This window comes from Echinops telfairi, unplaced genomic scaffold (genome assembly GCF_000313985.2).
Source record: "Echinops telfairi isolate 266 unplaced genomic scaffold, ASM31398v2 ScPeMD7_7468;HRSCAF=8506_0, whole genome shotgun sequence".
NCBI classification, from domain to species: domain Eukaryota; kingdom Metazoa; phylum Chordata; class Mammalia; order Afrosoricida; family Tenrecidae; genus Echinops; species Echinops telfairi.
This window is the reverse complement of record NW_022111369.1, coordinates 9,660,313-9,682,935: the sequence shown is the minus strand read 5'-3', so window position 1 is coordinate 9,682,935 and position 22,623 is coordinate 9,660,313. Positions and strand designations below refer to the sequence as shown.

The window sequence follows — 22,623 nt, the reverse complement described above, 5'->3', positions numbered from 1 at the left end:
AGTAAACTTCAGATAATCAAAGTAGATAATATTTTCATTCCTATTTTTTAATTAAAATAACCTACTTTATACATGTTGGCATAACTATTATTCCTAATATTGTTTTTAGCCCAATCCAATGTTTAATTTAAATACTCCGTTTTAAAAAAAAATAGATATATTTTTCTGTGCTCTTAGTTCTTGGAGAATGTTTGGAATATACAGGAATTTTCTACAAAAATTGGTAAAGAGGAAAAAAAATTGTGTAAGGAAGCTCTTCACAATTTGGGGGTGGGTGGGGCCGAGCTCAGAATCCCATTAGAGTTCACAAATTATTAAGGACTACAAAGGGATTTTGTTTCTGTTTGCTGTATAAATCTATAGTTATTAAAAAACTGGAAAAATGTAAGTAATAAAATATTGGTCCCATCATATTTATTAAAAACAACATATTTTTATGAAAAGTAAAAATGTTTTCCCAAACAAGAGAAAAATGGTGAGAAACACAGCATGTTTTTATATATTTTTATAAATGTCAAGACTAAATAGAAGACAGATGGATTATCTTATCAGCTTATACATTCAATCTCTTTCTAATAAATTGCTATAGTCGAAGTAGATGAAGACAGTCTGGCTGCGCAGAGATAAGTAGTTTGAAGGGGGTGGAGTATTTTATTAGCTTTTTTAGATAATTGTGAATATTAATCTTTTATAACTACACCAAAACTTGACCAAAGGTTGTTTTTTAAAAGTTAGTTGGAATGTGGAACAAGAAATCAGAGCTTTGAATCCATACATTTTAGTTCCACACCTTGCTGAGAATTTGCATTGCCACCCTGGATATATTGAGTCAGAATTTACATATTAACAAGTTCCCAGATGTTCAACATAAAATCCCTTGGGGATCTACAAGAATATCTTGGGGATCTTGTTAAACTTTAGAATCTGATTCAGTATATTTAGAGTGGAAATGCAAATTCTCAACAGGAGGCAAACCAAAGCAAACCATTTGAAAGCCTTAAATCATTTTCCTGTGAGCTTCTTTGCATTGGGACAGATGTCTTTACAGGGATGCCTTTTGTATTTAAGGGCATATTTTGAAGACTGGGCCAATTTGGTTTCCTAATGGGAAGAGTATGAATGTGAAGGAAAGAGAAATGCTAAGGATGAACCCAAGACCACTGGTTAAGCAAGTAGAAAAACTAACTTATCATCAATTGAGTTGGAAAAAGAACTAGGATGCAACAGGTTTGGAAGAGGAAAAAAATGTTTGGATATGTTAAATCAGAACGATGAGTGGACTGCTGGATCTATTACTCTGAAGTTTAGGAAAGAGATTTTCTCTAACTATCTAAAAAAAATCATTGGCATATAGATGGTATTTAAACCCTTATATCACCCCAAAAGTGACTACATTGTGAGGAATAAACATCATAACAGACCAATCCTCCTGCTCTTGTTCAAGAAATACTATAGTTTGTCATGGTTTATTGTGAGTAAACCTGTCTTCTTCTTTCTTTTTCTTTTTAAGGAAGCTCTATTTCTGTAAATACAAACTAGATCCACTGCCACAAAGTGGATTCCAAATCATAATGACCTAAAAGGGTTTTCAAGACTGTAACTTTCTTCAGTGGACTGGCTCCTGTGTTTGAACCACTGAACTTGCCATTAGCAGAGCACTGTCTAACACACAGCACAAATAGGGGTCCTTGTTTCCTTATTTACTTACTTTTAAGCTCCTCATTCTATAGATTTTACTTTGTATAAATAAAAATAAATCTTCAATATTATATGGTTCCTTTAAGATGAAAGGAAAAGGTTAACACCTTAATACATTGGGGTAAAATCATGGGTAATGAAGTTCTAACTCACTCACAGGCTTAAACTGCTCACCTATTTAGTAGCACCTTCCTAGTAAACCAATGTTAATTTTTTATAACAAAATTATAATTCTTCTTGAGACAGAATGCAGCAGAAAATTGGAGTTGTGAAATTCCACACATTTACCCCCTAATTTTATAAGTGCAGGTCATCAGAAACAGTTGCAATTTGTGTTGAAAACTTGCATTCTCTAACAAGAAAACTCACAGTACACACTCTGATTCAATTTGTAATCAATCACAAGGATCACTGTGGCCTAAGAAGCAAGCGTTGGTCACTTGTACTTTTAACAGTGAAAACCAACAGACTAACGTGCAAATGCAATGTGCTACAGCTGCTGTGGCCAGGACACCCTTGGTAGTGAAACTTCAAGAGGATTTTTCTTGTTAACAAGTCGTTTCCTTGTGAAGATTATTGGGAAGATAAAGCAGGACAAACAACACACCAGGACACTGACATGAATTTCCAAAGATCATTTGGAAGCATTGTTTTAATTTGAACAATTGCAAAAACATTTTTTACTGAGTCGAGCAGTTTAGCATTTTCTCTAAAACTTTAATAGGATATGTTTGCATTGAAAACATAACTTTTGACAGACTTTTTACTTCTTTGTCTCCATGTACACATTTTGGTTAATAGGCCACAGATGAAGTCACGGGTGTCCCCAGACTGGACTCTAGGGATTCACACTGGGCATGATTTGTTCCGGACTCCTCTTGCAAGAAGAGTGGGTTTGGGCGGGGGTGGAAACCTACTGCTGGTCTACACTTGTTCACCACTTCCTAGACACCGTAACTTTCTATAAATTCTGACCTGGTTCTTCAAATAGAGAAGACGTATTGCAATGTAATATGTCAGATTCTTTTGTTTTTATTACAATCTAACATTGTCGGCTCAATTGAAGACTCTCCACCTTAAAACAATCAGCACTGAGAGTTCTATGATTACAACAGCAGTACTGCCTCCATGACTCAGAATGGTCTTCTAGGACTTTTCAGAATGGTTTGAAGTCATCGTTCTTTGACATCCTCACTATTGGTGGGGTATTTGGTTTATATGCATAGCAAAAATCCACTCAGAATCAAGTATTTTTAATGTGGTATGTTGATCAATACATGTAACACGGTTAATGGTCATAAAGTGATGGCCTAGAGTAAGCAAATGTGTAAGCAACTTGAGGGTAGCTCCAAAAGAAAGGTCAAAACGGTACAATATCAAAGCGATGACTATTGGGCAGTGAGTAATTTGGAAAAATGTTTGCATGTGTTTGCTGAAAAACACAATGTCATGATTTTAATTTGCCTCTGTATTTATCAGATTCCCCTCTTTGGTGTATCTCAGTACACATTTTATTCTTCCACCCATATTGTAGTAAGTTCTTATTCATTTTACTCAATACACTCCCTTCCATCATCCCATTCCGAAATCCCTGCTGCTCATCTGAAAGTGTACATTTGTTATTTCCTATCATACATCTCCTCATCCTTGTGAGCCTGCCTGTGTAAGGATGCATTTTCTGGAGAAACAAAGCCAGTGAGATTCATGTATGTCTGAGGAAGACCTTCACATCAAGAAGGAAATTTATATCAAGGAAGCCTCTCAGACAGGTCTAAAGTCTGTGGGTTAGATGATAGCTGGAGGTATTGTAGATTCACATACACCAGCCAGTGAAGCAGAAAGATAGAGCAAGAAGCAGGGAGATCACATGTTGTTGGGCACAGCATCATATGGATCTAAGATCAACAGTAACATATCAAGGCATCAACAGAAGCCAGACACAGGATTCCAAGCAAGCAGGAAAAAGAAGAGGGGCAAGTGAGAGATCCATTTTTCAGAGTGTATCTTGAAAATAGGTCATGCCTCCAAAGAGACTTCATTAGGCTATATTCTAATTGAGAGATTAGACTCCACCCAAGTGTAGCAAGTTGACATAATCCTAACCATCCTAGCCCTCTCATTGTCAACTTGGTACTTGTACCAAATCTTTAACCATATATAATCTCCAAACAAAGACATACAACCAGCACACATACAAATGAAAACACACAAACACATATTACAACTTACATTTTAAGTAAATTTAACAAAAATATGTGATGCCTAGTAATTGCAGTTACGTTAGCAATGACCTATACCTGAATCCTATAACCCTGTCCAAATCCTATCTTACCTTCTCTTATCCAGACCAACCAGGAAAGAGAAAAAGAATTGGTGAGGATCTCCCTTGTTTCACTTATTTGAGACTAAAGATAACCTTGAAAGCCAGCTATGTCGTGCATTTAGCATCTATCCCCCTAACCCCCCAATTCCAGCTATCCAGTTTTTAACTTCTCCTTTCCTATTAATCCAGTACTTTTAGGAGACAAGTATGTTAACTGATGTAAAGAATCTTCATTGCAGTTGAAACTGAGAGGATCATCATCCATAAGAATAGGCCCGCCTTGAGTAGGCCACCCAGAAAAACTGTGACAATGTACACTAGCTCACAATAAACCTCTCTTCTCATTCAACCAGGTTCCAGTTACCTCAGCCGTAGCCATTCCAAGTTAGGTCAATGGATACTAGTTAAAAGCTTGGGAGTTCACACACTCACACCTATAGCTAGGGCATGCCCTCATGCATAGTTGCACACCACACTTTAAACTTCAGACTAGCCAGATCCTTTTATTCTCTCATCTCTGGGCTCTGTGGACAAAGTCAATGGATGCCAGTGGTCAAACTCAACCATTTTCTTTATTACTGCATTTCCCACTTCCACCCAGCCAATGAAGCCAGGTTGACCACCTAGTGGATGTACAGGACTCCCCACTAACTCCCTTTAATTTTCAATTCTAGAAGGGTGTGGGGGCTCTTCTCTGTTGGGCACAGACTTTTCTAGCCTAAGTGCATCCACCAATACCTGTTTGCATTCCAGTTTGAAAAGCCCAAACAATCACTCGTATTCTGTTAGTCCTTAAGTCAGCAGTTTGGAGTGGGTCTGCACTTATTTTCCAACTAAAATTTCCTGACATTCAAGGCTCTCAGTGGGGCTTACTTTCCATCTGAGCCCCTTACCCTCCAACACCTTAGAACTAAAACCTGCTTCTTCTGGACAATTTTTAACTCCACTTTTAGCAAATCCAATCATAGAGGCTAAAGGCAAACTTAGAAGCTTTCTCTAATAATTATTACCAATATTTTTGTCTATTACACATCATGCCTATAACATGAAGTAGGAGAAGTTAATATTATCCTAGTACAGCCAGCTAAACAAAGAATTCTAGGCACAAGCCTCCTAAAACATTTAAGTTTGATGTGCTATACTATCCCAATCATTACATGTGGTATATGTTTTGATGTGCTATACTATCCCAATCATATACATGCGGTATATGTTTTGATGTGCTATACTATCCCAATCATATACATGTGGTATATGTTTTGATGTTCTATACTATCCCAATCATATACATGTGGGACATCCACAGGAAGAATCTCGTGGGCTGGCATTCGTACAGGCATCTTGTTTAAACATCTCAGTTTTGCGAGAAGAAACTTCAAAAGATGCCTTTCTCCCTTCACATACAATTCAAATGATCCAAGAGTGTACAGTTCCCGTTTCCATACCCTTCCCTTTGTTCTTGTATGAAGCTCCATGTCCCCGTGAGTTAGTCTATTGCATAGAATCCAGATGCCAACTGAGTATACGTCATGGCCATAGCTCACCTCCTCGAGCTATTCAAAGGAGAAGGAGACTCCAACTCTGACTGACATAAAGTTAGACACACTTACACCCTCCTTCCTTCGGGTTTGTTCCTCTAGAACCTCATTAACAGTATCCAATATGCAACCCTTGGTTTTCTAGAAAAACAAAATCAGTGACCCTCTTGTTGATGTTAGAAAGAACTCTAAATCAAGAAAGAAATTGATATCATGTTGCAGCCTAGACTAGCCCAATTCAAATCCAAAGTCCATAGGTCAGAAGATAGCTGGAGATCCCAGCAGAGTCACACAGCTGCCAAGCCAATGGAGCAGGGGGACAAAACATGAAGCCCAGAGATTACAGGCTGGTCTCATGGATCTCAATCACAAAATCAGTGGAATAAGACAGAGGGCCAACAGATCCTAGGTCAAGTCACACGGGCAGCTGCCCTAAGAAGCCAAATACAGAATCCACGCAAGCAGAAGGAGAAGAGGGGCAAAAGAGACATGAGTTCACCAGTGTCTCTTATAAATAAGCCACATGCCCAAGGTGACATCATAGGGTGTATCCTGATTATTGACAGGTTGTACTCTACCCGTACCTTCTCATACAAGTTGACACAAAACCTAATCCATCAATCATACTGCCTCTGCACGTTATTATTTTGGGTGCTTTGTATAAACTATTAAATGAGGGTTAGACTTTTCACAGGAGGCATTCACAGGGAAACATTTTTAATGTTAATTTTAAATTGTTTCAGCAAAGAAAAGATAGACACCACGTTGTATATTTTCTCTGATCTCCAACAAATCTGTATGAGGTGGCCCAAAATTCACTGTCAAGTTTGTTCTGCTTCATAATGTCCCTGCAGACAGAGTAGATTGAGGAGAAACCTCATGGAGGTTTCTAAGGCTGTAAAGCTTAAAGAGCACCAGCCTCATCTTTCTCCTGTGGAGCACCCAGTGAGTTCGAACTGCTGACCAGTGCTCAGCAGCCCAACATGTAAGCCACCACGCCACTAGGCTCTATGAGGTGTTAATATAATATTACCGCCACAATGCCCACCAATTTCACAGGTAAGTATGCAATCTCAAATGAGACTACCAAGCTTTGAATCTCAGTATCATCCATCGGTAGAAAAATTCATGACATTATGTGCTATGTTGAAAATTTTAGACTTCATGCTCTCAGGACTAGACATGAACTTAAGAATACCCTGGCAGGTTTTCACTTTGCTTCCTTTAAACATGGTGTGGTAGGTGATCTGGAGAAGCACACAATGACTACAACATGGGGATAATGACTTGAGACATCGTGACAGTTTGAAGATAGGCAATTACAGTTGGAATACCAATGTAGCAGTAAAAGGATCAATATGAACAAACATCTCCTACTTCCAATCTCTAATCTTTTTAAACATGGGTAATTATAAAATTGGAACACTGGTGGTGTAGAGCCATCAGAAAGGTCAGTAGTTCAAAACCACCACCAGTGGCTTCACAGGAGAAAGGCTGGGCTTTCTCTCCCATTAAGAGTTACAGTCTCTGAAACTCATGGGGATGTTCTACCCTGTCCTATAGGGTCACTGAGTCCACATCAACTCGAAGGTAGTGTTCTTGTGGTTTGGTTTGATTTTGTTGCTGTTTTTAATAAAATTTGAAATTGAACTTGTGATTTTAGAATCATAAAATCCAACTGGAATAATGCATTCATATGTTCATTCTCACTGTCTAATTCAGGTCTATCCTTCATAAATTAAGAGTTAAAAGGTCTTAATTTGTGTGTGTGTATTTTTGTGTGTTTAATAGCCTCCAATAATGTTAATAAAGGTTTTCAAAGTGCTTTTAGTATGTAAAGAGGTAGGAAACTGAATTATTATTATTACTACTGTTTTAATTAGGATTTTCATGAAGCTTAAAGATTTGGATTATTTCTTTGAGGTCCAGTAAATTTAAAAGTGGGCCAACACATTCTTCTGAATCTGTATTCATTGCTGTTTCAGGATCACCTCTTGTTCCACACACACACACACACACACACACACACACAATTGTGGCCAACTTCAAAAGCGACATGTTTAAAGACTAAAGTAAGATGTTGCACGTGCCGCGTTAGGTGCTAGTTTGGTCCCGTCTCTCAGTAGCCCTCGGTACAATACAGTGAAATACTGCCCAGGGTGCGCTACCTTCCACTAGAACCTGGTGTACACTCAGAGAAAACAACACGAGGCGGGAGAACAAATGAAGCTACCAGAATGTTCAAATGGTCAAGTACACCGTACCTTTCACTCACTTATTCCTGGAAAGTGGAGAGATTGGAAGAAGGTAATCACATGCTCAAGCAGCTTAATCACACATGGTCCAGGAGCCAATGTTCAGTTACATGGTGAAAGTAGGAGATCTCTGAGGTGGAGGCTTCTGCTCTGGAGCTAGGCCAACCTGCCCTTCAGCATACCGGACGCCATGACAATGTCTTTGTGAAACACTGCTCGTGTTCCATCTCAGGCCCCACGTGCCATGAGCAGCATTCGACTGGACCAAGCGTTGTCACATCACGGGTTTTGGGTCAATCAATTTAATGAGACATCACCAGAATTTTTGTTTTTAAAAAAATGAATAAAGAGAATGCTAAAATATAAGAATTCGGGACAGAACAGAAGGAAATGATTATGAAATGTCAGCTTAAAAGCATTTATTTTTCAAATGTCGACTGTGGGAGTGTGTAAGTGTGCATCATGATGTAAAATGTATTTCCTTCTATAAGTCATCATCAGGGAACTTTTAGCACCATTGGCCTCTAGCCTAGATAGTGCTTGGGTGAAGGTCGAGCAGTCTGTGTGCTCCACAGGGGTCTCATTCGGACCCTATGTGTGACCGAATGAAACGGTTTTAAACGTGTAGGTTCTCAGTGGCTGGTTGTTCAGAAGGAGATCACTAGACACCTCTGTGTGAACTCAAAAGACCATCTTTGCAGTGAGAAGTCAATCTGGTTTACCCAAGTTTTGAGCAGTCTTCATAATCCATAATTATTTTCTTCCCTTCTTTCATGTACTCCTGCTTTTCCCATGTACACTGTTCAGCCAGCCTTCTAGCTTCATGTGCCATTAACGTATGATGACCGAACAAGGACAATATGTTCACAGCCACTTACTTTCATTAATTTTGTTCAAATCCTACTGACACAGTTGTCCTCAGGGCATTGTCTTTGATGATACATTTTGACGGACACAAATCGAGAACTGAAAAAGAGCTCCACATATAATTTATCTCCCACCATCTTTCTAATCAACTCAAGACCACTGTATGTAGTCTTCTCCTACAGAACCTTGTTGTTGCAGAGTTAATGGAGAAGCATTGTTTTTAATTATTGGAATGGCTTGTATTAAAAATCGGATGACCCAAATTTCAGCAAAAATTCCTCCGTCATAGGCACTATCTGTAGTACATCAGGCAGATCATGAAACATTTTAGTCTGGTTTCCTCATGTGTAAAATGAGCAAATTAAACTATGATTTCCAGGGTGTTTACCAGCCCTCATCCTGTCCTGGTTTAGTCTTCTGTACCAGTTCATGGAAATTTTAGAGGATAAAAGATTTGTTTGTTTGTTTTGTCCTTTCTACAAAGATCTGCATCTTTAAATTTGATGGCTAAGCATGTTTGAGGAATTATCTGATAGAATTATTAAATATTAAAATTACTTTAAAGAGTTTATCAGGTTAAAAATAGTGTTAAGATGGCTTTTTCACAGTGAAAATCAACAAATGGTCATTCATATCATTGTACTGTAGATGTTAAATAAGACAAGGAAATTCTCTTTAGTGAATTTTCCAATATATAAAGATGAAACATGTACTCATGTCTCAAAATGTTACCTACAATTTTAAGTATGTAACATTTTCTGAACATAAGCCATATATTCTTGGACATTCTAATCAGGCAAAAATTTCTTTAACAAGTTCATCATATGGAGAAGACTTTAAATCCCCAGCATTCAAACCTGTAGGGTTGAGAAACAAAGAGCACCTGTCTGCACAGAAAACTATACATCTTTCTTCCATCACCTTTGAGTGATGATACAGACCAGTGTGGGAGAAGACATCTGGACTGTCAGAGCTGACTTTTGTGATCTGCCTTAGTCTAACCTGAGGCATTTAAAAAAAACAATATTCATTTATTTTGACAACTATGAGAAATCTAAAAGATATAACTGCCTGACCTTTAGAAATTTCAGTTTAAATTTTAAGGAAGGGTTAGCCACCCACCTGCCCCACCCCCTTTAATGGCCATACTTCCACAAAGAGCAGATGATGCGAATTAGGAGTTTGAGCTAATTAAACGTCAATGTCTTTTTATGTGAGAAGTAAACAACATCAATAAAGAGAAAGTGAAACAGAAAAAAAAATGAAGGTTGGAGATCAGAACCTTAAAAAATGCACACGTCTATGAGCATAAAATTGAGAAGTGTTCCATGAAGAAAACAAGGAGGGATTGAGAGGACAGTGAAAGTGGTGTAATGTTACAGAAGCAGATGGAAAAATTACACATAAGAGATGAACAGCAGAATGCATTGTTGAGGGAGTGTTTACTGGGGGCAGATATCTTTAGATTCCAAAATGCATATTAAAATAAGGCCTATTAAGGAGAATGCTAAAGACTCAAGATCCAATAATGTTAGAATGAGCAAGTGAAGAGCATCCTTTGAGTGTGAGCTGCCATTTCATTCAGTTTTGAATTATACTTTTCCTTCTGCTTTTATATTTGTATAAAATTTTTGAGATTATGGTTAGAGAGAATCCATTATTGACAAATGACTTATTTAAAATATGAGGCATAAAGGGAAAAAAACATGGTATACAGATGGAAATGGTGATCATTCAAATTCTGTGTCCTCCTAGGAGAGATGGCTACAGCCTCTGATACTTGAGAAGGCTGTGAACTTGCCAAATTCCCAGTTCAGTACATGGGCCCCAATAACTGCAGAAAATGTCAAGAATCTTACCTCTGCCGTGGCTAACTTACTTCGGAGACTATCAAGTTAATGCTGTTGGCAGTGAAATTATTTTGATTCCTGTAATTTAAAATCCAATATTGCCTTGGTTGTTAGCAACTCCATTTATTGTGATTATATTTTTATATCTAGAGATTCTTTGCTCTGTGTTCCTCCAAAAATTTCACTAATTGTTCATTATATGTCATGTTGCTTTTTTTTCTCTTCAAAGAAACAAAGAATCACCTTCCCTCTTAAGGGTCAAATTCAGTGTCACAAAAATCACTGAATTTGTTTTGAATCCTATCAACCTTATGTGGCATGGTAGAACTGCCCCTGTGAGTTTCCGACACTGTAATTTTTTATGGGAGTAGACAGCCTCATCTTTCTCCCACAGAGAGCAGCTGGTAGTTTTGAAGCTAGCCTTGAAGTAAGTAGCTCAATGGGTAACCACCATGCCAAAGTGACAGCGTATGTGTGTGTTGCTGGCACAGCTATCATTCATGACAGTTGTCACCTTGCTGTTGGTGTGCCTGGTCTTCATTTTCCCGTTATGTACATCATCTGCATTCACTTAGTCAACTCTGCCCAGCTCAGTGGGGAAGACTAAGTGGCCACTTTCTATTCCGTGGGTAAGCACTTGACTTCACTTATTTTCCTAATGGTTGTAGGACTGACATTAGCACAATAGCTACTAATTAAAAGGCACTTTGCTCTTCCAAAGGTTTTTTAATATATGTCATGTCATATGATCCTCACTAATGTCCAGTCAAAGAACTATTGTTGTTTTCCTAGTTTGCAGATGAGAAAAACAAAGGACCGAGCATGTAGGTAACTGTCCCATCGACATTTAATAACTTGATTGTTGTTGTTAGGTGCCATCAGTTCGGTTTCAACTCATCGTGCTAGCAAGCACAATGGAGGGAAGCACTCCCTGGTCCTGTGCCTTCCTCACAACCATTGCTGTTTGGGTGCTTTGATGCAGCACTCTATTAATCCGTCTCACTGCAGGTCTTCCTCTTTGTCACTGATCCTCGACTTTACCAAGCATGACCCCTCCAGTGGCTAGGCCTTCCCACTACTATATCCATAACAGGTGAAACAATGGCTTGCCATCTTTGCCTCTAAGGGGCATCTGGCTCAGTGGTGAGCCTGAATTTGAAACTTGTTAGAAAACCATAGTATTGTGGAGGCTCCTAATAGCATAGAGCATTTCATTCTCTGAAAGCATCAAAGATGAAGACAACACATAAGTGAGTTCAGGTTGTAAGCGAAGCTCATTCTCATGTGTGATCAGGGTATGAGGGCTACCAACCAAATCAACTTGACACCATTGTTAAGAGGTATCTGCCTCACTACAAGGTCAGTGGGCAAATGGTAGCATTCCGATGTAACAAGAAGGACATTGGGAAGTGTGCAGTCCCCGCCATGGAAAAGAAGAAATATAGGTCTTGTCACAGTGACATCTCATATGCTTAAGGAAACACCATAACATAACGGGGAAAAGAAGACCTGTCTGTGTGTGTGTGTGTGTGTGTGTGTGTGTGTGTGTGTGTGTAACAGTGAAGTATTTCCATGGCAGGAAGCTAAGTAAATGCAGAAATAATAAGTAATAGACTGCTATGCTATTTGTCTGTGTATACATTAAGAAAATAAACAAGCAACTAAGATTGTACCTACATTATTGGAAGATATAAAAGAGTCAAAGAAAGATCCAAGTTGTCTTTTCAAAGTGACAGTAGTAACTAAAGTATGAAAGTGCTGACATTGGATTGCTTAGGTTTGGATTTGGCTTCTCCACTTAAATTGTTGTGTGACTTGTTCAAACTGCCTAATCCCATATGTGTCCAAGAAACTAATGTTGCATCATTTATAAAATAAGGTTCATGCTTGACTCTACTCTAAAGGGCAGCCAAAAGGATCAAAAGAGTTAATTTTGGTAAAATACTTGGGGCCAGCCCTGACACCATGAATAATCACTAAATAGTAACTTTTACTACAATTTAATTTGTGACATAGCTAATTGTGACCCAGATTAGAGAAATATGTTCTGAAGATCTTTTATTTTTACCAGTACCCCAAGGACATAGCATGCTTATTTGACATGGCAAAGCATCGTGTGGGAAGGTAGCATCTCTGAAGAGACACAGGCAAACCCACCACGTCCCCTAATCATGACGTCGTTTTGTCATTTAATATACATCCCCACCCATTAGTCTTCTTCTTTGTTTGCTTTCGACAGGTTGGAGGCAGTTAAGATGTCTTAGGATTATGAAATATTCACATAATTTTACCAACTCATGTTACTAGAATCAAGTAATTCAAATGAACACTATATTTTAAAAGAAACCCAAAGCACATTTGCCACATTTGTTTGACTCAACAAAAGATAAAATTTTTTTAATGTTGCTACTTCTGCCCTTTAACTGGTTTTATTTCTGCATTTATTTGGAACACGCATATTAAATATAAATTACTACTAAGATTCCACAAATGCAAACTGTTATACTGGCTCACCTGTGGTGGAATAAGTGTTGAATCATAATTACGTTTTTGGTTATACATAAATTAACTACTTGTATTAAAAATCAACAATCTAATTGTGATAGTGAAACCCCTCTTTTTTATGGTTCCTCTGCTTTCATTTATTATTACAAAGAAAAGAATTTATGAGATGAGTTTTCTTGAAGAGCATTTGATTAAAAATTGGTATTATTCACAAACTTCTCATCATTGATTTGAACTTAAAGAAATCGTCAATGACCCTAAATTGCTGGGATCAGAGACTCGCCAGGAAGCCACTGTTTAAAATAGTTCGATGGTGACTTTTCTTCCCATGAGCAGATGTTCATATCATAAATATTTCCCATATTTCATATAAATTAGTCTATTTAAGAAATCATTTTTGTTTGTCTGAAAGAGACCAACAACTGAAAATAATGAAAGTTATTCTATTGTCGGCCTTTGCAAGAATGAAAAGAAGAGGAAAAGAAAGTTTACTTTTGGTTCCTTTTAATAGTAGTGCTAAATATTGATTATGTATTACATAGTTAATCTATATGTATATCAAGTTAAAGCAATGCTACACAGTTAAAAATTAGAAGGTCTATTAATTAATATCATTTTTGTTGCCTTTGGCTCTTGTTTCAGATTTTTTTAAGTAGAGAATTCAATAAAAGGCTCAGACAGAGAAAACTATTTCATCAATCTTTTCAAAACGAAGATAAATAATGAGGATCAGGCCAACTCCTTTCTTTGGATGAGTGCAAGTGAATTTGAATATGATAAAGTAAAATAACTTTCAAAGGCAAAGAGTCACAAACAGAAATAAGATTGTATTCCATGTTCGATGTTATGTCCTGGCTAATAAATAAAGCATCCATAAAAGATTGAAGTCGAAGATGGTAAGTATAAAAAGTATTTTCGATGGCTCTAAAGTTTGATAGACAGTTTTGGGTCTATTTAAAAATGATTGTGTAGGGAAAAGAAGAGAGAGTGCCAAAATTCTCCTTGAATAGAACACTCTATTTCATTGCATTCTCTGATTTAAGAACTATAAGGTTTGAAACATCCTGCAAAGAAACAAAGAGAGCGAAAGTTTGTGTGGAAGAGAAATATTAAAGGAGACTGGTGCAGGGTCAGAGTCACAGCTGGAGTGAGTTTCAGGAACCTTGTCCTCTTGCTCTCTAGAGTCCAGCGCAAAACCAAAATGATGGATGCGCAACGCGAGGTGATCGTTAAAGTTGTTTTCTGGCTACTCAAAAGGTAACTTTCCCCTTGTGGCAACTGTCAATTTTCAAGAAAAGAAAGGGGAGTTTATTGGGAATTGTTATGAAATCATTTCAATCTATTTGGAAATATTCCTTTTAGATGGAGCGTTTTTCCTAATCATGTTTTGCAGATCAGTTGATCTTCAGATGAGATGGCAGATATTTTCTGTGCAACTGGAGAAAGTTGGGCTGGGATTTTTTTAAAAAGTCATGGATAATTTTAGGAGGTGAATCGATCACCTGTAGAAAGAGACTGTATAGTTTATGTCAACAAGTACTTTCATGGGGTGTGTGTGTGCAAATAGAGACGGCATTTTTATTAAAGAAAATGCGATGTGCAGATATTAGCTCTTTCCAGCACACTCGCTCAAGCTTCAGTTTCACTCTACTTTGAACTTTATTTTAGGTCACTGTCCTTCAAGTGTCTAAGTTATTTTCAAAAATCATGGAATATGATTGTACATTAAACCACTTTTAGCTCCTTCTCAGAGACACGTGCTTGATAGATCATCTACATTTAAAATATAATTGTCACTATGTCATTGCCCACTTATTAAATATTTTTAAATGCTATAATAGAGCCTTAAAACTAAATTCATCTGCTTGTCTTTAAAAGACAAAGAGACAAGTAAAGAATCAAAGAAATAACTATAAGCACAAATCCAAAAGATTTTCCATTTAGATAAAATAATGAACGACCCACACAAAATTGATATTGGTAATGGTTTGGATTTTTGTTTGGTTTTAAAATGGCTCATAAACGCTGAAACCTCAAATTTTAGAGATGATGATGACAAGCAAGAAACACCATTTGTAATAACATGTATCTATCCACTGTGATGTTATTAGTGTTAAATTGCTTTACGTTATAACTACGTGAAGAGGTTGCCCTGGAGATTGAAGACGTTAACTGCAAAAATTAAGTGTACTGCAACTTAATTTATCTTAAATATATACTCATACACCACACATATGATTTTTTAAACCGAGGCACAACAGCTACAATCAGAAGGTCAAATTAAAACATGAGTGTTAGTAAATCAGGCACAATCAGTTTCACTATTTCCATGCCAATCATCTAAAAATTAGCACACTTCACTTGATTTTATATATCAATTTTCATCATAACCCATAACTATCTTTAAAATATACCTAAGAATGAAATTCATTAACATGCCTGTTTGGTTTTGTTTCCAGCTCTATGCCCTATAAATCTTACCTATAATTACACGGGATATTTTCAAGAATCCATTTATTAATAACCCACCATGACTATACTACAAGTAGAATTCCTATAAATTATAGTGATTCCTTCTTATGAAACCAGGCTAGGATCGATCAAGAAAGCTTTGGAGTTTCCGAGAAGTCTCATTTTCACTTTTTTTGATTAATGATTTATTAAATATATTCAAGCATACATTTCTGCAATAGCAATCATTTTTAAAATGTTTTAATTCCTTTTCCATAAAGTAAATGAGCAATATCAAAAAAAGACAAATTGCAGTTCCATTTCATGATAAGGAACAGGGACTAGATTTCTAATCTAGTCAAAGCTGAACCTTCCCTCTTGCATGTTCTGAAAGACATACACTTCACTGTCACCAGTCAGGAGCGAGTGGCTGAAAGTAGCCAGTCAAAATGATTAGGCCGCAGAATTACATTACATAAAGAGCTAGTTAACCAGTTAGCACTGTTTACCTTCTCAATCAATCACATTTTTTTCTCTTAATTGTGGACAAAAATGCATCTCAGCTACATTTCATTTCTAGAATTTTTTTCTCCATAGAAGGAAATGGCATCTTTCTTTCTGAATGGAAGTTCACATAATATTAAATAGCCTTTGGATTGTCATTCCATTATTCAAGATAAGAATAATAACCAGGGAAATAAAGATGGTATAAAGACCCATAAACATTAACTGAATTCTTCTTCGTACTTCTACAAAGAGAGATTTTTCTAGGTGCTTCTTCATAGCACTACATATTTCAAATCATGCACTAATAAATGGGAAGCCAGAATATGCGCAAAACCATCATCCTATTTACCAGCTATCTCCCTGCCATTTAATTCCAAGTTTGATTTTGCTAATGTCACCTGTTAGCAATTGTCTTCGAAGCCCAATGTTAAATTTTAAGGCTCTGGTACATATTACAGGTGCAAGACCGGGGTGGCTCCCCACTGAAAGGTCAGTAATTGGAACATCCTAGCCCCTTTGCTGGAGAAAAAGGTCGTAGACCGCTTCTGTAAAGATCACAGCGTTGGAAACCTTGTGGTGCAGTCCTACACTGTCCTTCAGGGTCCCCGTGAGTCGGAATTGACAGATTCACATTATTTTTTTTCCTTTTGGTATTACAGGTTAGTAAACAGGGTGAAATAAATTTCCACAGAACTGTTAAGTTATAGAAGATATATCATAGTCCCAAACTCAACTCATTTGTAGAATAAGCAAATTCTTAATTTAAGTATTAAGAAAATTTAAGTAACGTTACAAAACTCTTGAAAAGCCATGATTAAGTAGATACTTGGGGGGATGGTAAATTAAACAAACACATTTTATACATTTGAATGTACAGATACAATATTAAATATATAACAGACAAGCTAAATTCTAGGGTACATTCCTATCTACCAGATGGACTGCTAGTGCTGGCATGATGGGTAAATACTGAGAGTCACCAGGTGCTAAGGACCAGTGGCAGAGCAGAAAGAGAGTGTGTTGCAGAAATGCAGAGTGTGCGTGCATTGAAAACCCTATGAAGCACAGATCTGCTTGTACACCTATGGGCTACCATAGTCCATTCTGCTTCCACAGCAACCGACACTGGTAGAATAGAACAGGCTGGATCCCCTGTCCTTGGCAAACTAAACAGGAGCCTCCGTTAAATAGCTGGTCACTTGGAATTTCAGGCTGATTGAAGTTAGTCTCTAACGTGAAAGAGTCTTGTTATTTTGAAGATGAACCTTTTCTTTTCATTTCATTCATTTCTTTCTAATCTTTACCTTCATCTCCTGATGGACTTGGAAGAGACTGTCAGGCTCCTACCTACTGAAACTTAGTGTTCCCAAGAGCAGAGTAAGAAGGGAAGAGAATGTGGAGAGGGATCACAAAAGAGTAGGCAGGTGTATGTGATCTATATAAAGGACATGCAAATAGATGATTTTTTTTCTTTAAAGCCAAAAATAAACCCTGTGCATGCCACATTGAATTCCTCTGAGAGAATAAGTGATTTTTTTTTTTTTTTGGTGGTTTCAAAGTCCGCCAAGCATTCTCAAGCTCTGAAACTAACTCAACTGTCCCCGTGAGAGGGCAGTAGGGGGCCCAGAGCGACTGGAGCGCTTCACTTCAAGGCTCAAACAGGACCAGCTGATGCTGCCAGCCTTCACCCCGCCACTCCTGGTGGACGCAAGGGTGTCCATAGCAGGGGAGTCAGAGAAAGTGTTTCATGTCGTGTCGGCAGACTCCTGCATGAACAAGGGGACCTGGGGTCTGAGGGGTCGCCTGGCTGGACACGCGTGCTGTGCGAGCTGCAGGTGAGGCCAACTGGTGGCGCTTTGGTGTCCGCAGCAAGAGCGGAAGGGGGAGCTGTGGAGGTGTCCCCAGGGCGAGCTTGCGCGCTGGGCCTCCTCTGTTTGCATGCATCTGGCTGTCACTCTGTCTGTCTATGATAGAGAGACAGGAACACTGAGGCTAGCTCTCTCTCTCAGGAACGCTTCCAAATTCCAACTTAAGAAGTCCTTGGAGCCCCTGTCACTGGCTCCTGTGACACTGTCATCTCACCTCATCATTTTGTCCCCCCTCCAGGATGACTTATTTACAAGTCTACGTGAGTGAGAAACGTGTGTGTCCACTGGAGTCGTCCCTGCCCAAGTCGTTCACTTCTTAGAAGGGAAAAAGTGGTTGGGAGGAAAGGGGAGCTCAAACCAGGCAAAATAGAATGGTTAAGGACGCACAAGTTATCAGGATTGAAATGCCCCGCTCTGCCACAGCCTAGTTTTGTGCCTTGTGCAGGACATTTAATCTCCCTATGCCTGGGTTGCATCCTTTTGCAAAATCGGAACGTAACAGCGCCTCGCTCGCTCACAGAAGGGTGAAGATTAAAGGCGTGAAGCTTTGTGGAATGCTTAGTACAATGCCAAGTAGCACCTATGCCCTCTCAGGCAGCTTTGATTCCCATCAGCCCCAGCACCGCCCTGCTGAATTTGAAGAAGGACCTTTCAGATCACTTCCAAGCACAGAAATGCACGAGCTCTTGGTACACACACTAGCCTCAAAGCAAAAGGAGGCAGACCCCTGGCCCGCCTTCGCCGTACCCGCAAGAACCAGCAGTTACCCAGCCACCCTAATCCGTGCAGAATTGTCTCCTGGATACCCACCCACCCACCCACCCACCTAGTGAGGTGCGCTCCACACCTGGGACGCACACCGAAGGTAATTGGATGCAGAGGCATAAAGCGCACGCAAGAATGTTGGTCCCCACCTCTCCTTGATGAAGAGTTTGTTTGGGGGGGTTTCCTACCTGCCCCAGGTTTTTGCCCTTCTTACTGCCGCCGAAAGCCAGTCCTTGGTATATGCCCGCAGATCGATTGGCTGCTTGGGCAGGCGTCTCCCCGCCCAGAGAGGACTTGATGGAGTTGAGTTTGGCCCGCGAGCTGCCCAGCTGTGAGCTCTCCACCATCAGCACCGCGGCCAGTAGGAGCAGGCAGCGCGATGAGTCCTTGCCCCGCAGCAGCGCAGCCATCTCCCAGCAAGTGGTCCCCGTGGAGGAGGAGGTGCAAACGAGAGTGTGGATGCCAGGGGAGCGAGGATCGCAAGCCAGGACCCTACGATGGCTGGCAAACTCTGGTCCCCAAACCCTTCCTGGCTTAAGCAGACTGGCTGGGGAACTCAGTCTCACGCCTCTGGCCAGGAGCGAATCCGACCCCAGCGAGACCCGCTTTTGCACCAGGGCAGGAAGTTCGGCAGTAACTGGAAGCAATCAAAGGCGAGGCGCCTTGTCGGCCAAGGAGGCGTGACCCGAGGTGCCAGAAGACCCAGCCCGCCGGCCCGGGCCGCTCCCGTCGCCGCTCGACACCCAGCACCTCCCTGGTCCAGCCGAGATCTGCGCGCTCCAATCCTCCTGGAAATCGCCTAGGAGGTCCGCACTCCTTGAACTTCCTTTGCTTTAGCCTCTTCTCCCTTCCCTGCTGGTCCTTTAGATGTCTCAACTTTTATAAGATTCTACCTCCTTTCAAGGTTAGCAGGGGCTAGGATGCGGAATTGGGAACCGCCCCCGGGCCCGACGCTAGGGGTCTACAGCGACTGGAGGTACCCCACAAGCGCGCTCATCTCCCGGTTCACACGGCGCAGCCGCCCACTGCTGGAGGCGCTTGGATGCCAGGGGAGCGGACTAGCGCTCTCTGAGGTCTTTCTCTTCGCCTCTCCTCTGTTCCCAGCCGCCCCTTTTGCTTTTTATAGCTTCCCACAGTGGGTTTCATTTTTTTTCTCCGCCCCCATTCAAGAGTGACAAAGAGTGAAAACGCTTCTCTCACCCCACGCTCCCTCCCTCCTCCTAGCCTCCCCCCTCCTCTTCCTTTCCCCACCAGCTGCTCCCTCTCCCCACACTCCCTCCTGCTCCTCCTCCATCCTCAACGCTAAAGGCTGCACCCACAAAGATTACAGAATTTGTCCCCCAGAAGGACAATCCCTCAGAACAGTTCCAAAGAGTGAAGGGACATTTGAAACAGGCAGGGACAAATGTGGCAGTGGGGAAAGGCAAGCAGCCACTGCGCCAGAGGACGGCCACCACCCTTCCCTGCGCCTCCCTACCCTTCTCCAGGCCAAGACTCTCACAGGAGCGCTAGCAAGGCCTCACAGCAGCTTCAGAGAAGTGAAAGTCCAGACCTTAGTAGTGAGGTCTGTTTGTGCCTGCTTGGGTTTGATTGTAGTCTTTCTTTACCAGTGGGGGTCGGTCGGTGCCACTAAAGAAGGTCCAAAGAAGCAGAAAAGGGATTTGAAATGGGAGAGGAGCAGGCTAGAAAAGGAGGAAAGGTGCTCTGATTCTCCCGCTCCCGAGAGGTGGGGGTCTTTCCCAACACTTCTGTCCCTCCCCCAAACCAGCAAGGTGCTTCAGTCTTGCTGGAGGAGGAAGGTCGATGCCCCCCAGGGTACGCTCCAAGGGTTTGGATAGAAGAGCCATGCTGGGCTTCTTCAGCTACCCAGAGGAAAGTTTTCTTTAGGAAGAGAAAGTCCAAGCCAGAAATAAAGGAGGAAAGACGGACCTTTGAGGTCTTGCTGCCCTTGCCTTCCTGCCCCCTAGCCCCTGGAGAGTTCAGGGGGCTGGCTGCCTTGCCAATCCCCAAAGCTCCCCAGCTTTGGTTTACTTCTGCAAAGGTCCTAAGCAAGGCAACTCAGAGAGCTGCTGGGGCGCCCCCGAGCTGAGCGCTTGGGGGCGCCAGTGGCAATGGCTGGGCCTGACAGCAATTCCTGATAAAAGACAGACAACTCCACTTCCAAAACGCGGACCTGGGAGCAATTTGACCTCCAAGGTCCAAGACTTCCAAAGAAGTGTTGGGATGCTCTCCATGCTGGTGAGCAGGAGTCTAAGAAAGAGGCAGGGGCGTCACGGTGAAATCTTTGCACCAATGTCAGGAGAGCAATGAGAAACCCAGGCAGTATGCTACCAACTTGGAGGTAGATGGTGACTGGCCACTGCTAGGGGAGAAGGCAGCAGCACTAGTTAGAATTTTCAGACCTGGAGTGCTAGGTTTCTGCACCTGATTCTGGCACAGATCCGCATATACAGGAAACACCCATTCAGCACATTGTCCCTGAGTGAAAACATTAGAGACTCCAATTTTCCCCGGAAACAGTGCAGAGTTCTCATTGTGAATTTACAGGGAGCCCCAGCTTCCCAGGCAAGAGGCAGTCTGCCCTGGAGTCCATTTTTAGTCTGAACACCCCCCAGCCCCTCACCCCCACCCTCCAGCAGGGCGAACCAATAAGGGAACATAGCAGATCCACAACAGGAGCAAAGCAGAGGCACAAAGCCCCTCAGGAGCCCCCAAAATAGACTTCAAGCTAGGAGGGGCGGTTCCTGGAATCCCCCAGGACCAGTGGGGAAATAGTCATAAAGTCAGAGGACAGACCTGGAATATGTATGCTTTTTTGTTTGGTTGTTTGTTTTGCTAGTTATTGTTATTATTACTTTCTTTTTATTCAATCTTTTTTTTCCTTTTTGTTTTGTCCCCATTATTGCTGGTTTGTCTGCCTTTACAAAATAGGCAGGGGAAGCAAGCTCCAGGAGAAAGTAAAGTGGCCCAAGGTTCTGGAGGGACTTGGGGGGAGGAGGAGGAAGGGGAAGGGAGCCCTGAGCAAACAACTCCATGGACAGGGGAACAACTAGGGAATTAAAATCAACAAGGAGGACATAGAGATCCTGAGGGTGTCAGAGCAACAGCAATCTAGCTGAGAGGAATTACTAAGAGGCAAAAGTAGGGTGAGCATGACATGATGGTGGGACAGTAGGGAGGTAAAAGGAAACAGAGGAAAGATCTAGGAAGCAAAGCTATGGATAGAGGTAAAGCATATACAACTGTATTTTAGAATTAAATAAATAAGGCCAGAAAATTAATTTCATTCATGACCCAAACCTCGTTCTGTAGAGTTGTATCATGTACAGTAAATCAGAAACAGACACACATAGCCCCTCTGTAGACAAGTACAGATGCATACACACACATAGGTGTGTACATATGTAAATACATTAACTCATAAAAACAGAGGTATTAAAATATGCACATATATTTTTATGACAATACATTGAGGTAGTGAATGGACTTTAGACCTCTGCTCAAACCCTCCCTCAACACAAGAACACTTTGTTCTAACGACTTGGCATTCTGTGATGCTCACCCTCCTGCCACGATTTCTGAAGACAAAATGTGATAAAGAAAGCAAATGGTGCCTGGCTATCAAAATATATAGCATCTAGGGTCAAAAAGGCTTGAATTTAAACAAGTGACCATCTATCTGAGAAGCAACAAGCCCACATGGAAGAAGCACACCAACCTGTACTATCATGAGTTGTTGACAGGATTGGGTAACAGGCATCAGAAGACCCCTAAGAAGCCAGCAAACAAACAAAAAATATATTGTTGAGAATGAGGGGGCTCAGAGCAGAGACCCAAAGCCCATGTGTAGAAAGTGGACACCCCCTCACAGAAGGGCCACAGGAAGGGATGAGTCAACCAGGGCGCCGTATAGCACAGATGAAACACACAATATTCCTCTGGCTCCTTGAGGCTTCCTTCCCCTCCCGCAGTCCCTGCCCAACTATCATGATCCCA

The 22,623-nt window shown here is 40.8% G+C and overlaps 1 protein-coding gene across 1 annotated transcript in view; it reads right to left on the bottom strand.

Moving 5' to 3' along the window:
• DKK2 (dickkopf WNT signaling pathway inhibitor 2) overlaps window positions 1-19,153 on the bottom strand; it is a 121,576-nt gene extending 102,423 nt beyond the window's left edge. Inside the window, exon 1 of the mRNA XM_004703298.2 lies at window positions 18,816-19,153. Coding sequence (XP_004703355.1) covers window positions 18,816-19,037 — 222 coding nt within the window. The 5' untranslated portion in view covers window positions 19,038-19,153. The remainder of the gene's footprint in view (window positions 1-18,815) is intronic.
• Between the last annotated feature and the right edge of the window lie 3,470 nt (window positions 19,154-22,623).